The 19,147-nt window shown below is 37.0% G+C and overlaps 3 protein-coding genes across 3 annotated transcripts; all 3 read right to left on the bottom strand.

Moving 5' to 3' along the window:
- Positions 560–1,620, bottom strand: LOC104770441. Its single transcript, XM_010494870.2, has one exon. It carries the CDS (start codon positions 1,473–1,475, stop codon positions 873–875), a length of 603 nt encoding a protein of 200 aa, XP_010493172.1. The 5' UTR covers positions 1,476–1,620; the 3' UTR covers positions 560–872.
- LOC104770414 (protein BRANCHLESS TRICHOME-like) lies at positions 11,914–13,394 on the bottom strand. Its single transcript, XM_010494841.1, has 2 exons — positions 12,776–13,394; positions 11,914–12,704 (listed from the first exon to the last, which is right to left on the bottom strand). The coding sequence occupies exon 2, from the start codon at positions 12,702–12,704 to the stop codon at positions 12,012–12,014; it is 693 nt and encodes a 230-aa protein (XP_010493143.1). The 5' UTR covers positions 12,776–13,394; the 3' UTR covers positions 11,914–12,011.
- LOC104770430 (sterol 14-demethylase-like) lies at positions 13,518–15,822 on the bottom strand. The gene is made up of 3 exons (XM_010494859.2): positions 15,678–15,822; positions 14,949–15,428; positions 13,518–14,711 (listed from the first exon to the last, which is right to left on the bottom strand). The coding sequence occupies exons 2-3, from the start codon at positions 15,420–15,422 to the stop codon at positions 13,719–13,721; spliced, it is 1,467 nt and encodes a 488-aa protein (XP_010493161.1). The 5' UTR covers positions 15,423–15,428; positions 15,678–15,822; the 3' UTR covers positions 13,518–13,718.

Genomic DNA, 19,147 nt, shown 5'->3' with positions numbered 1-19,147 from the left:
CCCCACTTTGAAGTGGATTCTTTGGACAGTTTACCTGTGGACACAATAATGTTGCAAGGACACATCTGTTCTCATTTAATTATAACAAAACTTCCCTTTCATATCATATCAAATTATCACTTAATTAATAACTAGACCTAATATATTATTCATAATCTAATCGTTTGCTATTGTAAAACAATATCGGTGCTCAATCATTAATATCCCTTGTTACGTAGTACATGACATATGATGATTCATGTAGAACTAAAACTGAACACTACGAGGAAGAACATCACATAACTATATAATTATATTTATAGCTTAATTTTTGTTTTTGTATGCTAATTCAAAGTTTCGAAATTTTCTTGTTAACTATAATTAATCATGTTTTATAATATTACTTGATATAATATATTCAAACTCGAAAGCAAAAATTTAGTCAAGTTCCCTCTCAAGAATTATTGCTTAGCATCTATCTGTTTTTTACTTCTTCTTTTTTTTCGTCAAAAAAGCGTTTTATGATACTGATATAATTATAAACCTCCATTTTTCTATACTTTTTTGTAATGTTATAATGAAGACATTAAAACATTGATTGATCTTGAAATTACTCGATACAAAACAAGCAAAGAAATTTATACACAAAGCAGATGAGGTTCGTTATTGAAAATTTTCCCACAATTAATTTATCAATCTGTAAAAAAAAAAAAGAGCATTTGCATGGGAAAGCCAATATAAATCTTATACATCTCAAGCTTGGGATTCAAGAAAGTTGCAAAAATGAACTCTAAACTGACAAAATAAGCAAATATTTTTCAAAGCTCTTTTAGTTTGGAAGTTTTAAAATGTTTTTTTTTTCTTCAAATTATATATTATTACTAACTTATTTATTAGCCGTAGAACCCTGTTTGGCTCCAAATCGCGTCACGAACGCGCCTTAATTCTCGTCCTTTGAGAGTCCTTCCAACTCCTTCAAACACCGACGCGCCACCGCCTAATCCGCCGCCAGATTTCCTGCTCCGCCGCTTTTGGCTCTTCGCTAGGTACTCATGCGGCGGCATCATCATCCCTGAATCTTCCTCGTCCTCTTCATCCGACTCGTGTATCGACTCAACCGAGTTGACCCTATATATCTTACTCCAGTCAGGCACGTTCACCGGCGCCGACGACGCCAACTGCCGCTGAACTATTTCTCCTCCTCCCCCTCCTCCTTCTCCTCCGCAACGTATCTGATGCACGATCCTCGGCGACGACGACGCGTCCTCAAACGCCAAGGACAAACCACCACCGACGCGCCCATTTCTCACAACAGCATCGCGTGTGTTCCACGCTCCATGAGACTCCAGCATCTCCGGGCTATGATCGACGGCGTGTGACCAGATGTCCTCCTCCGTGAGCTCTGGTTCGTTGGTTACGTTACCGTCGCCGTAGCTGTAGCCGCTTCCAAGATACCTCTCGCTCTGGCTCATCGTCAGCTTTCGACCTCTTGCCATTGTTAAAGCTTTCTTTAAATCTCCAACAAAATAATCACTAGTAATTGTTATACCTAAATTACCTTTTAGATTATTATTATTATGATTGTCTTAAAACATTCAGTAGAGATTAAGTAATTAGAGATTTTGCTATAAGTTTTAAACGAAGCGAAATGAACGAGTATATATAGCATTTTAGGGTACGCAGAAGAGTCCAAAAGAATGTATATAAATATCAAATATACCACTATATTATAAACTTTCTTACGAAAACACCCCATAAAATTATTTTTATCTTTGATAAACCCTGGTTACAATTTCTAAATTTTAGTGGTCCTTGTTTAATAGAGTTTCTTTTCCACCGTTGGATTTAATAAATTTATGAAACCAACTTCTTTTTTTTTGGATGGAAAAAGTTTGCACGAAAGGTGGTATGCAATTTCATGAATGTGTTTAATATTCTGCCATCTAATAAGTGCAACGAATTTTTAATTTAGACCATCTCTTTTGTGTCTTTTGGTCATATCAATTATCAAATAAAGAATCTTTGTGATCTCATATCTGGACTTCTGAAGAAATAAAGGGATATTTTGATAGAAATAAAAATAAGAAGGAGTAAAATCTAAATACTGAGAAATGTTAATTTGATTAAAAATAATGTGGATAAGTAAAGCCCTTCCCTACATTTCCCACACGTAACAGTTCACAGATAAACAATTTGGATACGCTGTAATAAGCCGAGACATGCCACGTGACGCGCTTTCGGGAGGCGCGTGTGAATCACTCGATTGTCTCTCTTTTTTTTTTCATTTTTGTCAACTTGCCAAATTGGGGGAGATAAAAAAGTAGCAAATTTGAGATCGCTAGTTTTTGGCCAGGAAAAAAAAAATAGTTCACGAGAAGTTTTTCTTTGTTCACGATAATTTTTGTAGCAAGATCAAAAAGTTAGCCTAATTGTTCGTGTGCAACTAAGATGTTCTTAGGTGACCGAAATTGGTTTAATGGATTGATTAAGAAAGATAACAATTTTAAATTTTGGTGTTGTTGTTGTAAAGAGTATAATGAACTTTGGCCAAGTTAAAGAGGATCATACATCTGTAAATTTTGATTGAGAACTCAGTGTTTAAATCTCAAGTGGAATCCATATATAATAACTCAAGTATATATCACACTAAAACCATTAATTAAATATTATCTGGTTTGATTGTTAATCAAATGGTGTTTCAATTTAATTGAATACTAAAACCGTGTAATATAGTTCTATAATTAAAAGCAGGTCTCCCACTTTGTGACGGACTTATATAGTACAAAGAAGCCCCACTGTGTCCACATTGAACGGCTGAGAATGAGAGACACAAAGAGTATCATACATACTTCGTAAACATATCAGCTACGTACGTACGTACGTTCACGTTGTCTCTAAAATTTTACACATCTTTATTTTTCATTTTTAATTTCCCTCTTTTGAACCAATTATTTATAATAGAAAAAAAATTAGGTATAGTTTTTTAAAAAGGAGCAAAATTGTTCATCACGAAAAAATGACTTGAATCCCGGCCCGTTTTAATGCTTGTTCTATCACGTATGTAGACTCAACTAATTTTCTTCATGTACTATTTCGTCAGTTCAATATAATGACGAGACAGAAGTATCAAATTTCTTCATGCCATGTTTTCCGTAAACGAACACTCTTTCAATTATGAATCAAATTGATAGTTTTTTTTTTTTTTTTTTCCAAAAAGGCATTCTATTAAATTGCATAAAGAAATAAAACATACAAATGTTAGTCCAACTTTAGAGTTTTGTTAGAAGGGCCTAAGCTCAATTTAAATACATAGCACAAGAAACACATATTATAGAGTGAAATTGAACCGATGGCAATGATTCGTCATCAGAAATCGGAGTACATGGAGGCGAACCAGTGTTGGAACATCGCAGTGGCACAACGAGGGTTCGATGTGGAGAGAGACAAGATCTTGGTCCGAATGGTTGAGTCAATTAGACGTGAGATGGCTTCTGGAGTGCTGTAAGTCCGGCGGTGAAGTCTATGGTTTCGTTCATTCCAAATGGTGTATAGAGAGCACTGCCAAGCAAGGAGCGAGAGTTTCAACTGTGGTTTGGGCTTACTGAGAGATTGCATGTAGCCAACCGTGTTATCCCAGGAGTTGAAAGCCTGTATGCCGCATCTCTGAGCCGTGAGTGACCAGATCGACCAGCTGAAAGGGCAATTAAAAAATAGATGGTCACGACTTTCAAGATTCGCATTGCAGAAGAGGCAGTTTGGGTTTGTTTGGAGCCCCCAGCTGAGGATTCGGTCCCGAGTTGGGCATCGATTGAGAGTGAAGAGCCAGGTCAAGAAATTATGTTTAGGGATACCCCCGGAGGTCCATACAACTTTCCTCCAAGGCACCATTGGGGAATCTCCTCGTAGTAGTCGGTAAATCATGCCCGCAGAGTAGCAGGTAAGGACCTTACCCTCAGGTTCCCACTCATAGTAATCATCCTCTTTCGTTAGGGTAGTAGTGGTTAAGTGAATTGAGAGTGCTACCTGTTCTTCTGTTCTGGCATTTGGGAAGTTCCTTTGGCCCCCACGGTAAAGTTGACTCAGTTTGGTGGTCAAAGGGTTCCCCAACCTCGAATTCCCTGTTGATGACATGAAATAAGTGAGCTTTCCAAAGGGCGTCCAGTTATCCGTCCAAAACCGACATGTTAGCCCATTCCCAATCTTTAATTTGATCCATTTGTAAGCATCATCCCTTATCTTCACCAGTTTATTCGAAAGCCAAGATTAGCTTGGCCGTTGCTTCATTATCCAGAAGTTATTTAAGGAGCCTCGGAGAAAATGAAGTTTGAACCAAGCTACCCAGACAGATCCCGACCTGAAGAAAAGGAGCCAAATAAGCCGCAGAGTACACGCTCTATTCCAAATGGTAATGTCGTTTAAACCCAATCCTCCTTGATCCTTCCTCTTTGTAACTGTTTCCCAAGAAACCCTAGCAGAATACTGACCTTCCAAACTTCCTTTCCACAGATATGCACTACAAAGTGAGTTGATCTTTGCGACACACTGTTTTGGGAGAACAAAGGTAGAGCACCAGAAGTTTGAGATCCCAGCGATGACTGTGTTAATCAGCAAGAGACGTCCTGCAAAAGATAAGTATTTAGAGGACCAGTTGCTCAGTTTTCCTTTAACTTGTTGCAGTAGTGGCTCACAGTCCTGCATTGTTAACTTTTTTGTGCAGAGGGGAACACCTAGATAGCGAACTGGAAGGTGCCCAAGCGATAGTCCAGTAGTGACTTTGATCAGTTCTATTTCATCCTCACTAAGTCCTCCTGCAAAGAAGGACGATTTCTCAAGACTAATTGCAAGACCTGATCTCTGCTCAAACTCGCTTAGTACTTGTAGCACACTCTGGATAGAAGAAAGAGAGCCGTCCATGAATATAAGCAGATCATCAGCAAAACACAGGTGAGTGAGCTTTGCTTTGTCACATTTATGGTGATACTTGAATTTTCCTTCTTCTGCCGCCTTATTAAGCATTAATGACAAGTTGTTCATCGCTATTACAAATAGGTAAGGGGATAGGGGATCACCTTGGCGAAGTCCCCTCTTACCTTTGAAATAGCCATGAACAAGTCCATTGTAACCAACCATGAAGCTGGGTGTACAGACACAGGCTTGCAGCCATCAGATATATTGGTCAGGGATCTCCAATCCTCTCAAGCAGTTAAACAAGAAGTCCCAAGACAAGGTATCAAAAGCTTTGGCTATATCCACCTTGAGAACTATTCTTTTAGGTCCCCCTGATTTATGGTATCCATTGACTATTTTAGATGCTAAGATGGTATTCTCCAGAAGCAAGCGATCCATTACAAACGCTGTTTGATTTGGGACAATAAACAGAGGCATTAGCGGTTTGAGACGGGAGACTAACAACTTGGAGACCAACTTATATATATTGTTTAAACAAGAAATTGGCCTATAGTCAGCAATCTTTGAAGCCCCAGGGCGCTTAGGGACCAGAGTGAGGATGGCAGCATTCGCAGACGAGGGCATGAAAGACGACTTGAAGAAGTGGCTTACTGTGTCTATAAGTTCAGTTCCCAAAATTCCCCAAGTAGCTTTATAGAAACCTGATGTCAGACCATCAGGACCAGGGGTTTTGTTAGGATTCAACTTCATCAGAACCTTGGTTATCTCCAAGGCCATAAGAATGCTTCTCAAAGAGTGGACTTGCGCTGAGGAGCAACTAAAGGTGTTTGTTTCCTGAAACCAAGATTGCGAGGACCATAGAACTGGAGATGAAGGTGTATCCGGAGCCAGAATAGACTTGAAGTGGGCAACAACATGATCACTCATAGCAACTGGATCCGTAAGTAGCTCACCAGATTCAAGGAGAAAGGATCTAATGGTATTAAAACTTGCTCTCGATTGACATATCTTATGAAAGTAGGAGGTATTCAGATCCCCTTCCTTTAACCAGTTTATCCTTGACTTCTGCTTAAAGTATCTCTCCTCTAAGTCCCTCAGGAAGGTCCATTTAACATGAAGATCTTGTTCTTGTTGGAATGTTGTAGGAGACGGGGTTTGGAGAGCTTGAACCTGCACATCTAATAACAAACGGTTAGCCTCACTTACTCTCTGTTGTATTTGTGAATAGTTCTCTTTGTTTATGTGTTTAAGTTCATTCTTGATGGTCTTTTGCTTCCAGCATAAATCAGTGAGCGTGGAAGTAACGCTTCCGGCCTGAGTCCAAGCTTCATCAACCAACTGGAGAAAGTTCGGGTGCTTGGTGAGATAGTTGAAGAACTTAAAAGGTCTGGTACCAACTTTTGGAAATTGGTAGGCTAGCTCAACAAGGCTTGGGGAATGGTCAGAAGGGAGGGGGTAATACTATCCGGAAAAAGTCCTAACCAGTGGGAATTGACCAAAATAAGATCAATTTTTTTGGCAATTGGTCCTGCAGGTTGGTTATTAGTCCAGGTAAACAGAGGTCCTTGAAAACGCAAGTCAAACAAGTCCATCTAGTTAAGGCAGTCCCATAGTTCACCCATTGGAGTCGTCAAACAGTTAACTGTAGGTGCAGAGTGCTCCATAGGGTGGATGATCTGATTCAAATCTCCTCCTATTAACCAGGGACATGAATCTAGTTCAAAGGACTATTTCAGTTGCGGTAATTCTATCCACAGGTCAGTTCTTTCCTCTCTGTTGTTACTAGCATAGATTGTTGTGAAGACAAACTGTATGTTACCTCCAATAATCACTTCACAGGTAAGACTCTGTTTTGATTGATGTAGTACATGGAGAGCCGTAGGATTTTTCCAAATGATGACAATTCGACCATCCTCATCAGACAAGTGGTTTGAGGTAAAATTCCATCCAGGACAAACTTTTGCCATAATCCGGTTCAAATTTAACTCTTTGATATGTGTTTCCAAAATTGCTCCAAAAAGGGGTTGGTGGCTTCTGAGCCAATCACCAAAAGGCCGATGCTTATCCGGGTCATTTAATCCTCGGATATTCTAAGAAAATTGTTTTGTATTCATAATTAATGAGCTTGGGCTTCTCCCTGTGCAGGGAGCATACCGACAGTGTGGAGCTCATCTGTAGTAACCGGTGGGACCAAAAAAGAAGATTGGGCAGGGTGTGGGGGCAAACTTGGCTGGGGATTAGATGGAGGATCAGAAGCAGAGGGTGGACTATGAAGAGAGGGGTGGGACCTAGATCTTTTAAGATTAGGGGTTTTGTTAAAATCTGGTAGGGGTGAGTGGGGATAGGGCACTCCTTGAGGGGTATAAGAAGCAGGGAGGCCAACTATCCAAGGGGTGAGTGTGCATTTATTAAGATGGGGTAGGCTAGATGTGGTGGGACACGGTTGGGTGGTAGATGGGGTATTTACTTTTTGTAGAGGGGGAGTTATGGGTGGAGTTGGGATAGTGAGTGGGAGAGAGGGAGGGATAGACTGCAAAGTAAAAGGGGAGGGTTGATTCATGTCCAAAATAGTAGGTTCAGCGGATAAAACAGAAAAAGGGTTTGAGGATTGAATAGGGTGTGGAGCAGGGAGTGAAGACTTTTTGGCGGGAGAGGATGAGGGAATCTTACTTGCTGCTGACAAAGGAGTGATCTTTGGGGTAGCTATTGAGCCCTTTGGGATAGCTATAACAGGTTTTTCCACCACTTTCTTGCCTTTGGAGGATGCAGTGGCGTTGACTGGAGTATCATGAACAGGAGGTAGCAAGAGGCAGTTGCGAGCTACATGTCCAAGTTCCTTACAATGAGAGCAAGTGGGAGGGAGCCAGGGATATTCAACTCCAACTTCAACCACCTGTCCATTATCCCTCGTGAACTCCACTATATCAGGCATCTTTTTGGTAAGATCAACAACTACTTTAGCATGAGATAATTGTAGGCTGACTAGATTAAGAGTGAAGTCGTCGGTTTCTTTAGGATCTCCAACTAACCCTGCAATAATGCTTATGCCTTCGTTAGTACGCAGATCTAGTGGTATATCACGCATGTGGATCCAGATGGGAATGGAGTCAAGAGCAGGCGAAGCATTAGAGCAATGGGGGGACCACGGGGTCGTATGGAGCATGGAGTCACCAATGTACCATATACATTTTTCAAGTACCTTTTGGCGAATGTACTCATTGGGGATCCGGACAAGTGCAGTCCGTGACAGGTGATTAACATGTATTTCTAACCTGGTACCTTTACCCCACATATGATTCATAACACTCTGTATTTGGTGATACAGAGGTGGCCTACCATTAAAGAAGCAGATGATGAAATCCTTATGCATCTCAGCTCCTCTTTGGAAAACCGAATCAGGTATGTGCGTGGTGGGCCTACCAGCTTCCGTATATGAGACAGGAGCAATCCTGTTTAGGGATTTATCAGTAGATTTCCTTAATTTTTCAGCCAGGATATGAGTAGTAGGTTTTAAGGGAGTTTCAATACCTCCTTGGTTCAAAGAAGAGCTGGTAACAACTATGGGGACTTCCATACCTTAAGTTTTTGGGAGACGGGATCTAGATTTAGCAGAGGTGTGGTTAGGTTGGGATGGTTGAGTTGGCTCTGAGGAGATCTGAGAAGGTGGATTAGGAAGGGTTTGACAAGATGGAGTTTGAGAGACTGGAGGGGTTGAAGCTCTATTGGTATGGAGCAGTGAAGTTGACTTAGGAGCAATCACAATAAATTTCTCAGTTACAGTTACCTTTTCTGTAACAGTACATTAAGATCTAGGGTTTTCTGTAACAGTACACTCAGTTACAGTTACCTTTTCACCAGGGGGTAGACTTTGGATGAAGGCGAAGTACCAACCGTGTGCATCTCCACATCGGTAGTTGATGTATTCAGTGCAGACACCACAGTAGGACCAACCACAACAGGCCGAGTAGATTTGGCAGTTTGTAATGGTTTGGCTACATTGGAGAATAATAGGGGAAAAGGGCAAGAGAATACGATGCATCAGGGTCAGGGGAGTCAGGGGGAGGAATGGAGGGGGAGGGGACTATCACCAGCGGTGAGCGGCGTTGGACTCAGGACGGAAACACGACCATCAGAGAACCAGCGATTCGCTATTGGAAACCGTGTCAGAGAGAAAAAAGAAAATTAAAAATTGAAAAGTATTTATTTTTACACATTAATTTAGATCATAGGAATAATAGATGAGAAAACATTTTAGTGTTTGGTTTATATCCACGTATAGTAAGATCAACATACGAGAAAAGAGTTAAATGTCTTCATGATATTGAAATATTATGTTACACACTGAAAGAATATTCTTACGTTTGTGAATCCATCACAGTTGTATATGATATAATTATAGATGAATCATGAGTGGTTCCACAAAAATACAATAATGCTTAATTACGACAAAAAAAAACCCAAAAATAACATATAAGTAAAGATCACACAAAATACTGAAAAAGATGATACAACAAAAAAAAATTTAAAATCCATGAAAATATCGATATAACTATATTATACGTCTAAATCAACGTAGGGATACAGTTTTAACTTGACGAACTTTCTTTTGCCCAATAATATGACGAAAATATTGTTTTTATAAGTCATGTAGTTGTCTTTTTAAGAGACGAAACAAGTCGCTATGTTTACCCACCATAGACCCCTACCACCTCTAGCTAGGGCAATTGCAATAATCTAAATATTTAAATACGCTATTTATCATTTTTGTTGTGATATGGTACAAATGACGACCCAAATCCTATGCAATAAAATATTTACATCTACTTGTTTTGTGTGAAATGCACCAAGCAATTGAATCCACCGTAGTCTTCTGATCAGGTCTATAGTTAAAAGGCTGGTATATGATATAATTTTTAAGTATTCATGAAAATGGCAATGGAAATTTTCTTATGTGGGATATCTACTTTGTAAGTTCAATTCTTAGAAATGTAGAGAGAGACTTCGTTACAAAACTTCTAAACCGGTAGAAGCGGGACAAGCTAGATTTCTTCTAGTTTTTAAATGAAGTATTCAATTGTGAAATGGAATTTTTGGAGTTGGAAAATATAAAGAGAATAACATTGATTGGCCATGTGCAGAGCCGTAACGCTGGCCAAAGATTGGATCTCTAGATTCCATGGATCATTCGTTAGCAACCAAAAAAAAAGACAAATTATATGATATTTTATTACATACATTTTATAAAGAAACAAACAAAACAAGTGACGAACGAAAAAGAAAACTAAAAATGGGGTTTTAAAAACATATATATATATATATATGCCATGTAGAATTCAACAATTTATAAATACTAGTATATGACGACAAAAACTAATAAAAAAAACATCCAACAGAGGTTGCATTGATAATTTCCTTGGTCTCTAACTAACAAAATGCTTATTCTAAATCAAAATGGCAAATTTTGATCACAATGTTTGATTCATGTTGCACTAGTCTTCTAAAATTAAAGATGAAATGATTTTATAAAGAAAAATTGGACGATGCAATGATTAAAGGCGTAAGGTAAATTTATTTATACATGTAACCATGTCCCAAAAATCATGGGAACACTTTGACCTAATGATTGGTTAAAAGATATAATTGTTTTTTTACTTTACATTGGAGGTTCAAATTCCAAACTGTGACAAAGTTGTTGCAAATGGTCGTCTTCGTAGGTTCCCCACACTAAACCAAAATCGTACTATCAAATTGCATATGTTGCCCGTTAATACTTCTATCATGAATGGAGTAGGGATTGCTTTGATTGGTAGCACTCAATCGCCTCTTTTGAAAATGAGATGTTGAAATGGCTATCAATCATCATGTGGATTGAAGATGGTGTTTGGGAAGAGCGGTTGGAGTTGATGAAAAGAGTGAGTGGTTGGAAGTGATTTTTGAGCGGTTCAGAAGATGAAAACAACCACCAAAAAATATGAGTGTTTGACAACTTCGGTTGCAAACGAACAAGGTTAAACAATTTTTTTGCATAATGATAGTTTTTTAAAAAGGTGAAAAATATTAATATGTATGTAGTAATACATGTGAAAAAGTTAAATTTGATTGGATTTTCAAATTAGTCTGATAAACTATTATGTTTTGTTATTAATTTAGGTTTTAAAAATCTGTACACAATTTTATTTTAATGACAGATTCACTTGTAAAACTTATAATTAGCCTAATTGTGGTACTAAATTACAATTATATGTTTGAAATGTTTTAGATAATCATCACAACCATTAATATTTCAAATTAGGAATTTTAAAATATATTTATTATTGCATATGATTTTTATAATTTATTGGTTATTAAGTTTTCATGTTATAAACTATAATATGTTTTTCCATATTTTATAATTGAATTAAATTAATTTATTTTCTTATAATTTAATATGATATGTACTACTCAACCGCTATAATGCTACCAATCAAGCAAAATACTCAATCACTCTTTTCTACCATAACATTTTTTCTATCCGCTATCTTTAACCACTCTCTTTTTAACCGTCTTCTTTTCAACCGCTCAAAATTTTCTAACCGCCTTGTTTTAACGTGGTCACCAATCAGAACCGTCGTTGGTCGTTGCGAATGGATTAATTATTACTTTTTTTATTGACTAATTATATTTTTTGTTACAATGTTTAGAATCTAACGGATTTGATGTAGCTGTATTGATTATTTGTGTATATTGATAGTATTTAAAAATAACTGATAAAAACTCGTTGTTGTAAAAAAAAAAAAAAAAAAAAAAAANTTAGTGTTAAAAACTTAATATTCTGTCATAAAAATAATTAAGGTTTTCTCATCTTAGTGTTAAAATTTTGCTCGATCGTAGTTTCTGTTTGTGGTTTCGGCTTTGCGATTACTATTTTTACTTTGTTTTCTTTTCGTAGTTTTTAGTCTTTTATCCGTTACTTGTGTATTTTTGTAATCTTATATCAAAAATTTAAAATAATATAAAAGCTAACATTCATTATATAAAAAAAAAAAAGGACATTAAACAAATTGATCTCCTCATACTTTTCTTGCAACAGTACATTACATTAGTGTTGATGAACAATATCTCCATCAGACACAAACTCAAATCTCTCAGAATCTAATCTTATCATCTATAGGTTCCAAAGATCTCGCAATCTTTATTAAACCTTCACCTCTCCTTAGCCTCATCTCATCAATACCTCCTACTTCTTTCGCCATCTCTAAACACTTCTCTAACTCATTTACATACAAGTCCATCTCCTCGTATTTTTCTTGCAAGGAAAGTTTGGCTTCCGTGAACTTAACCCTAACCCTTTCTTCCCTCCACATCTCAGCCATCTGCAACATTTCCCTCTCCTCCTCAGTCTCGTTCCACATCCTCCTTGCATTCGCCTTCAATTCATCTATCCTTGTAACCAGTTCCTCGCACACTTTCTCCATTGTATCTCTTTCTCTTCTCAACCGATTCACTGATGATTCCATATTCAAAATCTTCTTCTTTAACCTAGAATTCTCAGCTTTAGCTCTTTTCATTTCTTCCCTCTCTTTGCTTAACTTCTCCTTCAAGTAGTCAACAGCTGGATCAGTAGTTTTTTCTCTCTCAAATCTTTGGTTTCTTATGAAACACGATCCATACTTTTCGGCCTCGAGCTCTTTGATTCTCGATTGAGCCTTCCATAACTCCCCTTGAAGTTGAGGAACAAGGCTAATGTCTAGAACCTCCTCTTCTTGAAACTTCTCCCAAGGTTCAATGGAGTAATAAGTTCGGAGTGATCCCAAGTCCCACTTCGTTATGCTCTCCATCTACAGTATCGTGATTACGTACGCGAGTTAACCTATGAAAATTTCAGAAACCAAACCAAATGAACACAAACCTAATAGATAAAGCGTTATGACGAGGAGACTTGGCGTTGAGAAGGAGGCTTTTGAAGCTTAGACGCAAGCTTCCACGCCGAGACTTGGATCCTTTTAATCAAGGTTGTCGAAAGAGATTACACGGGACAAAAGTGGGCGTTGTTGTCTCCAGTGACTTGAATATGCGTCGACGGATGAAAGGTGTTTTTTCCGGCGATGAAGAGAGAGTCAGAAGATTTTCAGAAGAGACGCGATGACAATTCTGATATTTAACCATGTTAGGGATCTAGATATAAAATTTATACATGCATTCATACACCTGTGCTTACATTGCAATGCAGAGTATTAAGAAAGAAATTTGAACCATTTAAGACACTGATTTGGCACCAGATTTGGTCTCTTTACCTCCATCTATATACATATATTGTCTATATTTGTGGTCTCGTACGACTTCACATGAAATAAGACAGTTTTTACTAAATTAGTAGTCCAAGATATTCACCACAATCAAATATTTTCTTACTAAAATAGAATTTTACCAATTAAACAATTGTGTAGATGACTAATGTATTAATTACCTTTCATTTTTGAAAGATTCTTTCTAACAGTATTTGTAAAAAAGTTATCTGTTACGTTTTTTAAGGCATGCAACTAGACTTGACTCACCTTATCTTCGATGTTCTGCAATTTCAACAGATTTGAGTTTGATGACCTTTGTATAGTTCACTAATGAGACTAACCGAGTAGTGACTAAGGCTAAACCAAATGAAGTTCTCCATTTGAATTAGCACATTCCCCAGTTCCAACAAACTTAGAGAGCTTGAAAATAAAGTCAATTAAAGAACAGGAACAGTTATCAAAGCAGAAGAATCATCCAAACAACAAAACTAGAACCAAAGAGAGAAAAAAAGCAAAGCTTAAGGCAGAGGAAAAACCAAAGTTGCAATAACCTTAAACCTGACTTCAAGAAAGCTGGCGTCGCTTGTAACGCACCATCACACTGCCTTTAACACCAACCACCATAGCGTTCCAGTCTATCTCGGGGAACGGTGAAACCAACTCAAGCTCAAAGTTCCTCAACAAATGACTCCATATGGCTTTGATCTGCAGGTAAGCAAACGGCTCTCCAAGACACCCGTGCCTACCTCCACCGAATGAAATGTATGAAAATGCTCCTGCAGTTTTGTCCTCTTCTCTTCCCGGGGAGTATCTTTCTGGGTCATAGGTGTCCGGGTCTTTGAAGATATGTGGTAACCGGTTGGCAAATGCAGGCGAGGTTGCAACAATGTGACCCTTTGGGACATCATATGTTTTCCCATCCCGGGCTGTCACGCTGAAATCACTGTGCGAGGCTCTCATGAGCATGATCAATGGAGGGTGAAGCCTCAACGCTTCCTTAATGCAGCGGTAGAGAACATCCATCTCGGATAAGATATCGTGATCGATCTTGTCTCCATGTTTGGCAATCAGGTTCTTCTGCTCATCAAAAGCAGCTGAGAAGTACTCTTTGTATCGCATCAGATAAGCACCAGTCCACGTGGAAGTGATAGAACTAGTGTGTTGTCCTGCAAACAGAGCAGCAATGAGCAAACCGGTGACTTCAGATTCGGTTGTCTGTCTACCGTCTTTGTACTTTGACTCGATGAAACACTGCAACATGTCATTCTCTGATTTGCCAGAGCTTTTCCTCGACCCTATGATTTTTGAGAAAATATCAGCAAGCTTTTCTCGGGCACGGTCACGACGTCTGTGAGCTGGAAGTGGGAGGTATGGGAAGAGAACACTGATGGGAAGCATTCCATTGTCAAGGTCATGGAACAAAGCAGAAACATCATCAAAAAGCTGGTCACGAACTTCTCTACCCAGTAAACATCTACTTGCAGTCAAGATGATAAGACGCTCTAGCTCAACCTTCAGATCAACTTCACCACTCTCTCCCCATTTCGAGAAGTGATCCTGCCAAGAACAAGAACAAGTATATATGAAACTAACCAAAAAAAAAAGAGCACACAACACCTCTTAAGTTGAAGATTATAGCAGAGAATCAGATCTTTTAAAAATGAATCCCAAGAATACGGCTTTATTAAGGTATTAAGGAAGCAGAAGCAAGAAAGGTGAACCTAATTCATATACACACTCATAACTCATAAGTGCAAGCAAAAACAAATAAAAAAGGCCAAAACTTTGATATACCTCAGCTTCAGTAACCATCATATCCACATAACCCTTCAACTTGTTGACTCTAAGAGCCTCAGTGAAGAACCTAAACTGCTCCTGACGAACGGAATAGTCAACATCGAAGACAACCCCAGGACCAAAAGTAGGCACATTGAATTGATAAACTTCCTGCTGGCTAAGATCAGATTCAGAAGCTTTGAAAAAATGAGCAGAGACTTCAGGACCAATGAGAAAGGTGATCTTTTTGTGAACAAGATTGACAGTGAAGACACTACCAAGCTTAGGGTATTCCTCTCTAAGCATAATAATAGGTCCTTTCAAGAATTTGATAAGACTTCCGATCAATGGAGGCCAAGCTTTAAGAGTAGGAGGAAGACGCTTCTTCTTGGAATCGGAAGTGAAGAAGGAGAAGATGAGTTTGGCTATGACAAGTGTCGCCACTATAACCAAACCCGTCTTCAACAATTTGTTCTCCGGATCCGATTCCATGTTTAACTGTGAAAATCAAATCAATCAATCAAAATCAGAGAAACAAGAGAATGGAGTGTCACACGATTCAGATCCAGATTGGTTCGGATAGAATCGTGAGTGATCTAATCTGGGTAAAAGGGTTTCTACAGTAGAACGAGAACAGATCAAAACATACAAAAGCTTAGAGAACCACAGGGGAATGAAGTGAATGCGTAAGAAAAAAAAGCAGAGTATGATTGGTTTGAAGAGGGAGAAGAAGAAGAAGAAGCTTACTTTGATGGAGGATGATACGATGAGAGATGGCGAAGAAAAACACAAAACGGGTCTGTGTGAGTAGATTTGCTCTGCTCTCACAGATGTGGAGAGAAGAAAGTGTCGCTTTCGAAATCTTAAAGGCTGAACCTTTCCTCTTTACATGATTCACTCTTTTTACTCTCGATTCTTTTTTTGTTTTTTTCTTTTTCGATTTCTTTTTATTATTTTCGATTCTTTTTTTTTTTTTTTTTAACAATAATAATGTGATTGGATGGTATTTTCGATTAAAAGTAAAACCAACGGCGATAAAATCATATTGGTAAAAAACAAAAAAAAAAGTTGATATATAGTTAGTTACTATAGAAACTAAGAAAAAACTTTACTCTTATTATTACTTATTCACATTAATGATTACTACTCAACACATTAAATTGTAGCATTGTTGTGTCAGTTTCACCAATCAAAAGCTTATATTCATTTAGAGGTCTAAGATATGCATATGTTGACATAAATGAGAGAGTTGGTAGATAAACTGAAAACAAAATTATGAGGGAATAATTTTGAATAAAACCGTTAAATCTGTGTGCAGTGATGATTGATGGGGTACGTTACGTAGTTGATGACAATTGGAGTCTCACGAGTCACGGCTCATCAGTTTCGGGTTCGTACCACTTCAAACAACACTAATGTGCTTATGTGCATATGGACAACAACAACAAAATATTGTGCATCAGTGCATGTGGACAACGATACCATTATAAAAAAAATAATAATAATAATTCATTGGATAAGTTTTTGTGTAATGCGTTAGACGGAGAATACAAAGTAACTCAATCTATTTTTAACCATTATTATAAAAGAAGAACAACAAAGTGACTGAGTCGTAGTGAGCTCGTGGAATATTTCCATTCCAGCGATTAATCTCTGACCACACCTTATATTAATCTTCCTTTGCTATTAGTGCCGGCCGAGTTGGGTACTTGGGTTAAGCTACGCTTTAAACTACAATAATTGTGTGTGTCGAGGAACCACCACTATCAATCTATTTAGATAACATCTATGTTTACGCACACGGGATTCTTACGGAATTTACTAAACTCATGAGTAATCCGGTTTAGTATTTTTTTTCTCCCCAGCCTTTCTTTATATAGAGGATATAATAAAGCAAAACTATAAAAGATCATCAATCATATTTTTACGTTCTTGAAATTAATTTGCTGTATTACGAAAATGTGCTAAAATTATAATTACTACTAAGTTGCTTAACATGTTCTAGTCATCTCCTGAAGTACTTACGTTTTCAACGTTCAATTTTATTAATTTTAATCGGTATTCAATTAGTATATTCTTTTTCTGTTATTTCATATATTAGAATATGAATAGTAGATCTTTGTTTGAATTGTTTCCTCAGTTAGTGTCTCGCAAGTCACAACTCAGATTTTGTCACTTTCTAGTCCCTTAGCTGTCACTGTATAGAAGTATTGGTATCAAACTGTTGATTATCGAAGATGGCTAATTAAGCTAAGATACTCTAATAGTACTGAAAATTCAATCGATGACTAAATCATTCCTCAGGATTGATGGGAACCGTCTCGGAATATATCGTTATATAAACTATATTTTATGTGATAAATTGTTAAAAAAAATTTGGCAGCAACTTTTGCTATCAAATCTAGTTCAGTTCTAGTTCCAACTTTAAAAATGTGTTTAGTTCAACTAGAAGTTCTCTTTTGCGCTTTGTTTCACGCCCAAGATCTTCTGATTTTGTCTGTTGGGCTTGTTTTATTTTAAGGCCCACTTATCATGTTGGGCTGGTTCCCTTTTGGATTCTCATATAATAAAAAAAAAATCAACAATGTAGAGTCTCTCTTTTTGTCCACCAAATTTCCCATGGAATCAGTCGGATTTCCAACGGTTCTTAGACTCGACTGAGTACATATAGACGACCATTGTATAGAGTTCAGGTTTATTTTGGTTTAATCAGAATCTGTATAAATGTGGTTTAGAGGTTTTGGTTTAGGCCTAGTCAATTGTATATAAACCTGAACACTACTATACAATGGTCTACATACAATAATAGGCTTCACAGTTAACATGGCGAACCACGAAAAAAAAACCCCGCTCGGTTTATTCATTGTACTCCCTGATTAGAACCCGACACAACCTCTCTCGGACGGGTTATAGTTATACCAAGAACTGATTATTAATCATTAGTCAACTGGTGTTCTTTTAGATCGCACCGGTACCATGACGATATATAGGTTTATCTTATTAGTTCATAATTCTTGAACTTTTGTTATAAATATATATGTTCACATACCCAGTATATTTTTTTTTTATCGACGATGTACGTACGTTTTTAAATTTATATATTCGACCTTTGAATGTATATATCCACTGCCATGGAACAACAATATATATATATATATATATATATATATATATATATATATATATATACTGCCATACTCTAGGCTTGCTCTGCATGCTTTATCTATAATATATATCAAACAAACTTTAAGGATCACCAAAAATAAAAAGGAATATCGTAATATGCAAGCTAATAAGGTAGTTTGATTCTTCTATAAGGAGATCACATGGACCTTCTTTTTAAAATCGATTATTTTCAGTGGATGATCATTAATTTAATGATAACAATCATGTACATGCGAATAATGTATCCTAACGGCCCAACACTCGGATATATATAACAGAGAATTAAGAAAAGTACTGGAAAATAATTAAGACGAATAACTAGCTGTCATGGTTTAGCTCTTAATTACTGTTAATTAACCACTAAAATAGATTATCGTGTATCTAAAATCTATGATGAATCTATTTGGCTTAATATATAGTACCTCTAAACACGAACTTTTTATTCATATGCATTTTCGAGGTTCAAACTACCTTTAAAAATATGAAAATGGCACCCTCTAACATTAAATTTGCGAGTATAACTAGAATAATACCAGTAGTAGAGAGTAGTCGTAAGCTTTTTTCTTTTGGTAGAGTAGCGTATGAAGTAAATAAAAAATACAACGCAAATCTCAAGAAATTGTCCTTAAAATATGTGTAATATGCATAAATCTTATTGTTAATATAATATAAATATTTTTATAGATACTATGCAGTCTACGAAAATATCTAGTAGTGACTATAAAATACAATCCTTGTGTAACATTTATCAATTAGATTAATAAGATGTTGATATTTAATTATAGTTTTAGGGTTTTATATATAATTCGGCAAAAACGACTCTTAACAAACTAATTAGACCCGCTGAAACTGATGTGCAAACCAGCCCAAATAAGTAAATCAAATCCAGTTGTAACTTAAGCTTTATTTTGACGTTATGAAATAAAACTTCAATTATTTTGAAACTTTTCCAACAAAATGTATGTTTTATAAGGAGAAAAGAAAGAGAAAGCCAACTTTTTTTTTTTTAACTTAGCAGAGTCAAAAGATGTTGTTTGGGATTTAACTTCTGT

The sequence above is a fragment of the Camelina sativa genome, chromosome 3 (assembly GCF_000633955.1).
Source record: "Camelina sativa cultivar DH55 chromosome 3, Cs, whole genome shotgun sequence".
Taxonomy (NCBI): Eukaryota; Viridiplantae; Streptophyta; class Magnoliopsida; order Brassicales; family Brassicaceae; genus Camelina; species Camelina sativa.
This window is presented reverse-complemented; position numbering and strand designations above follow the sequence as displayed.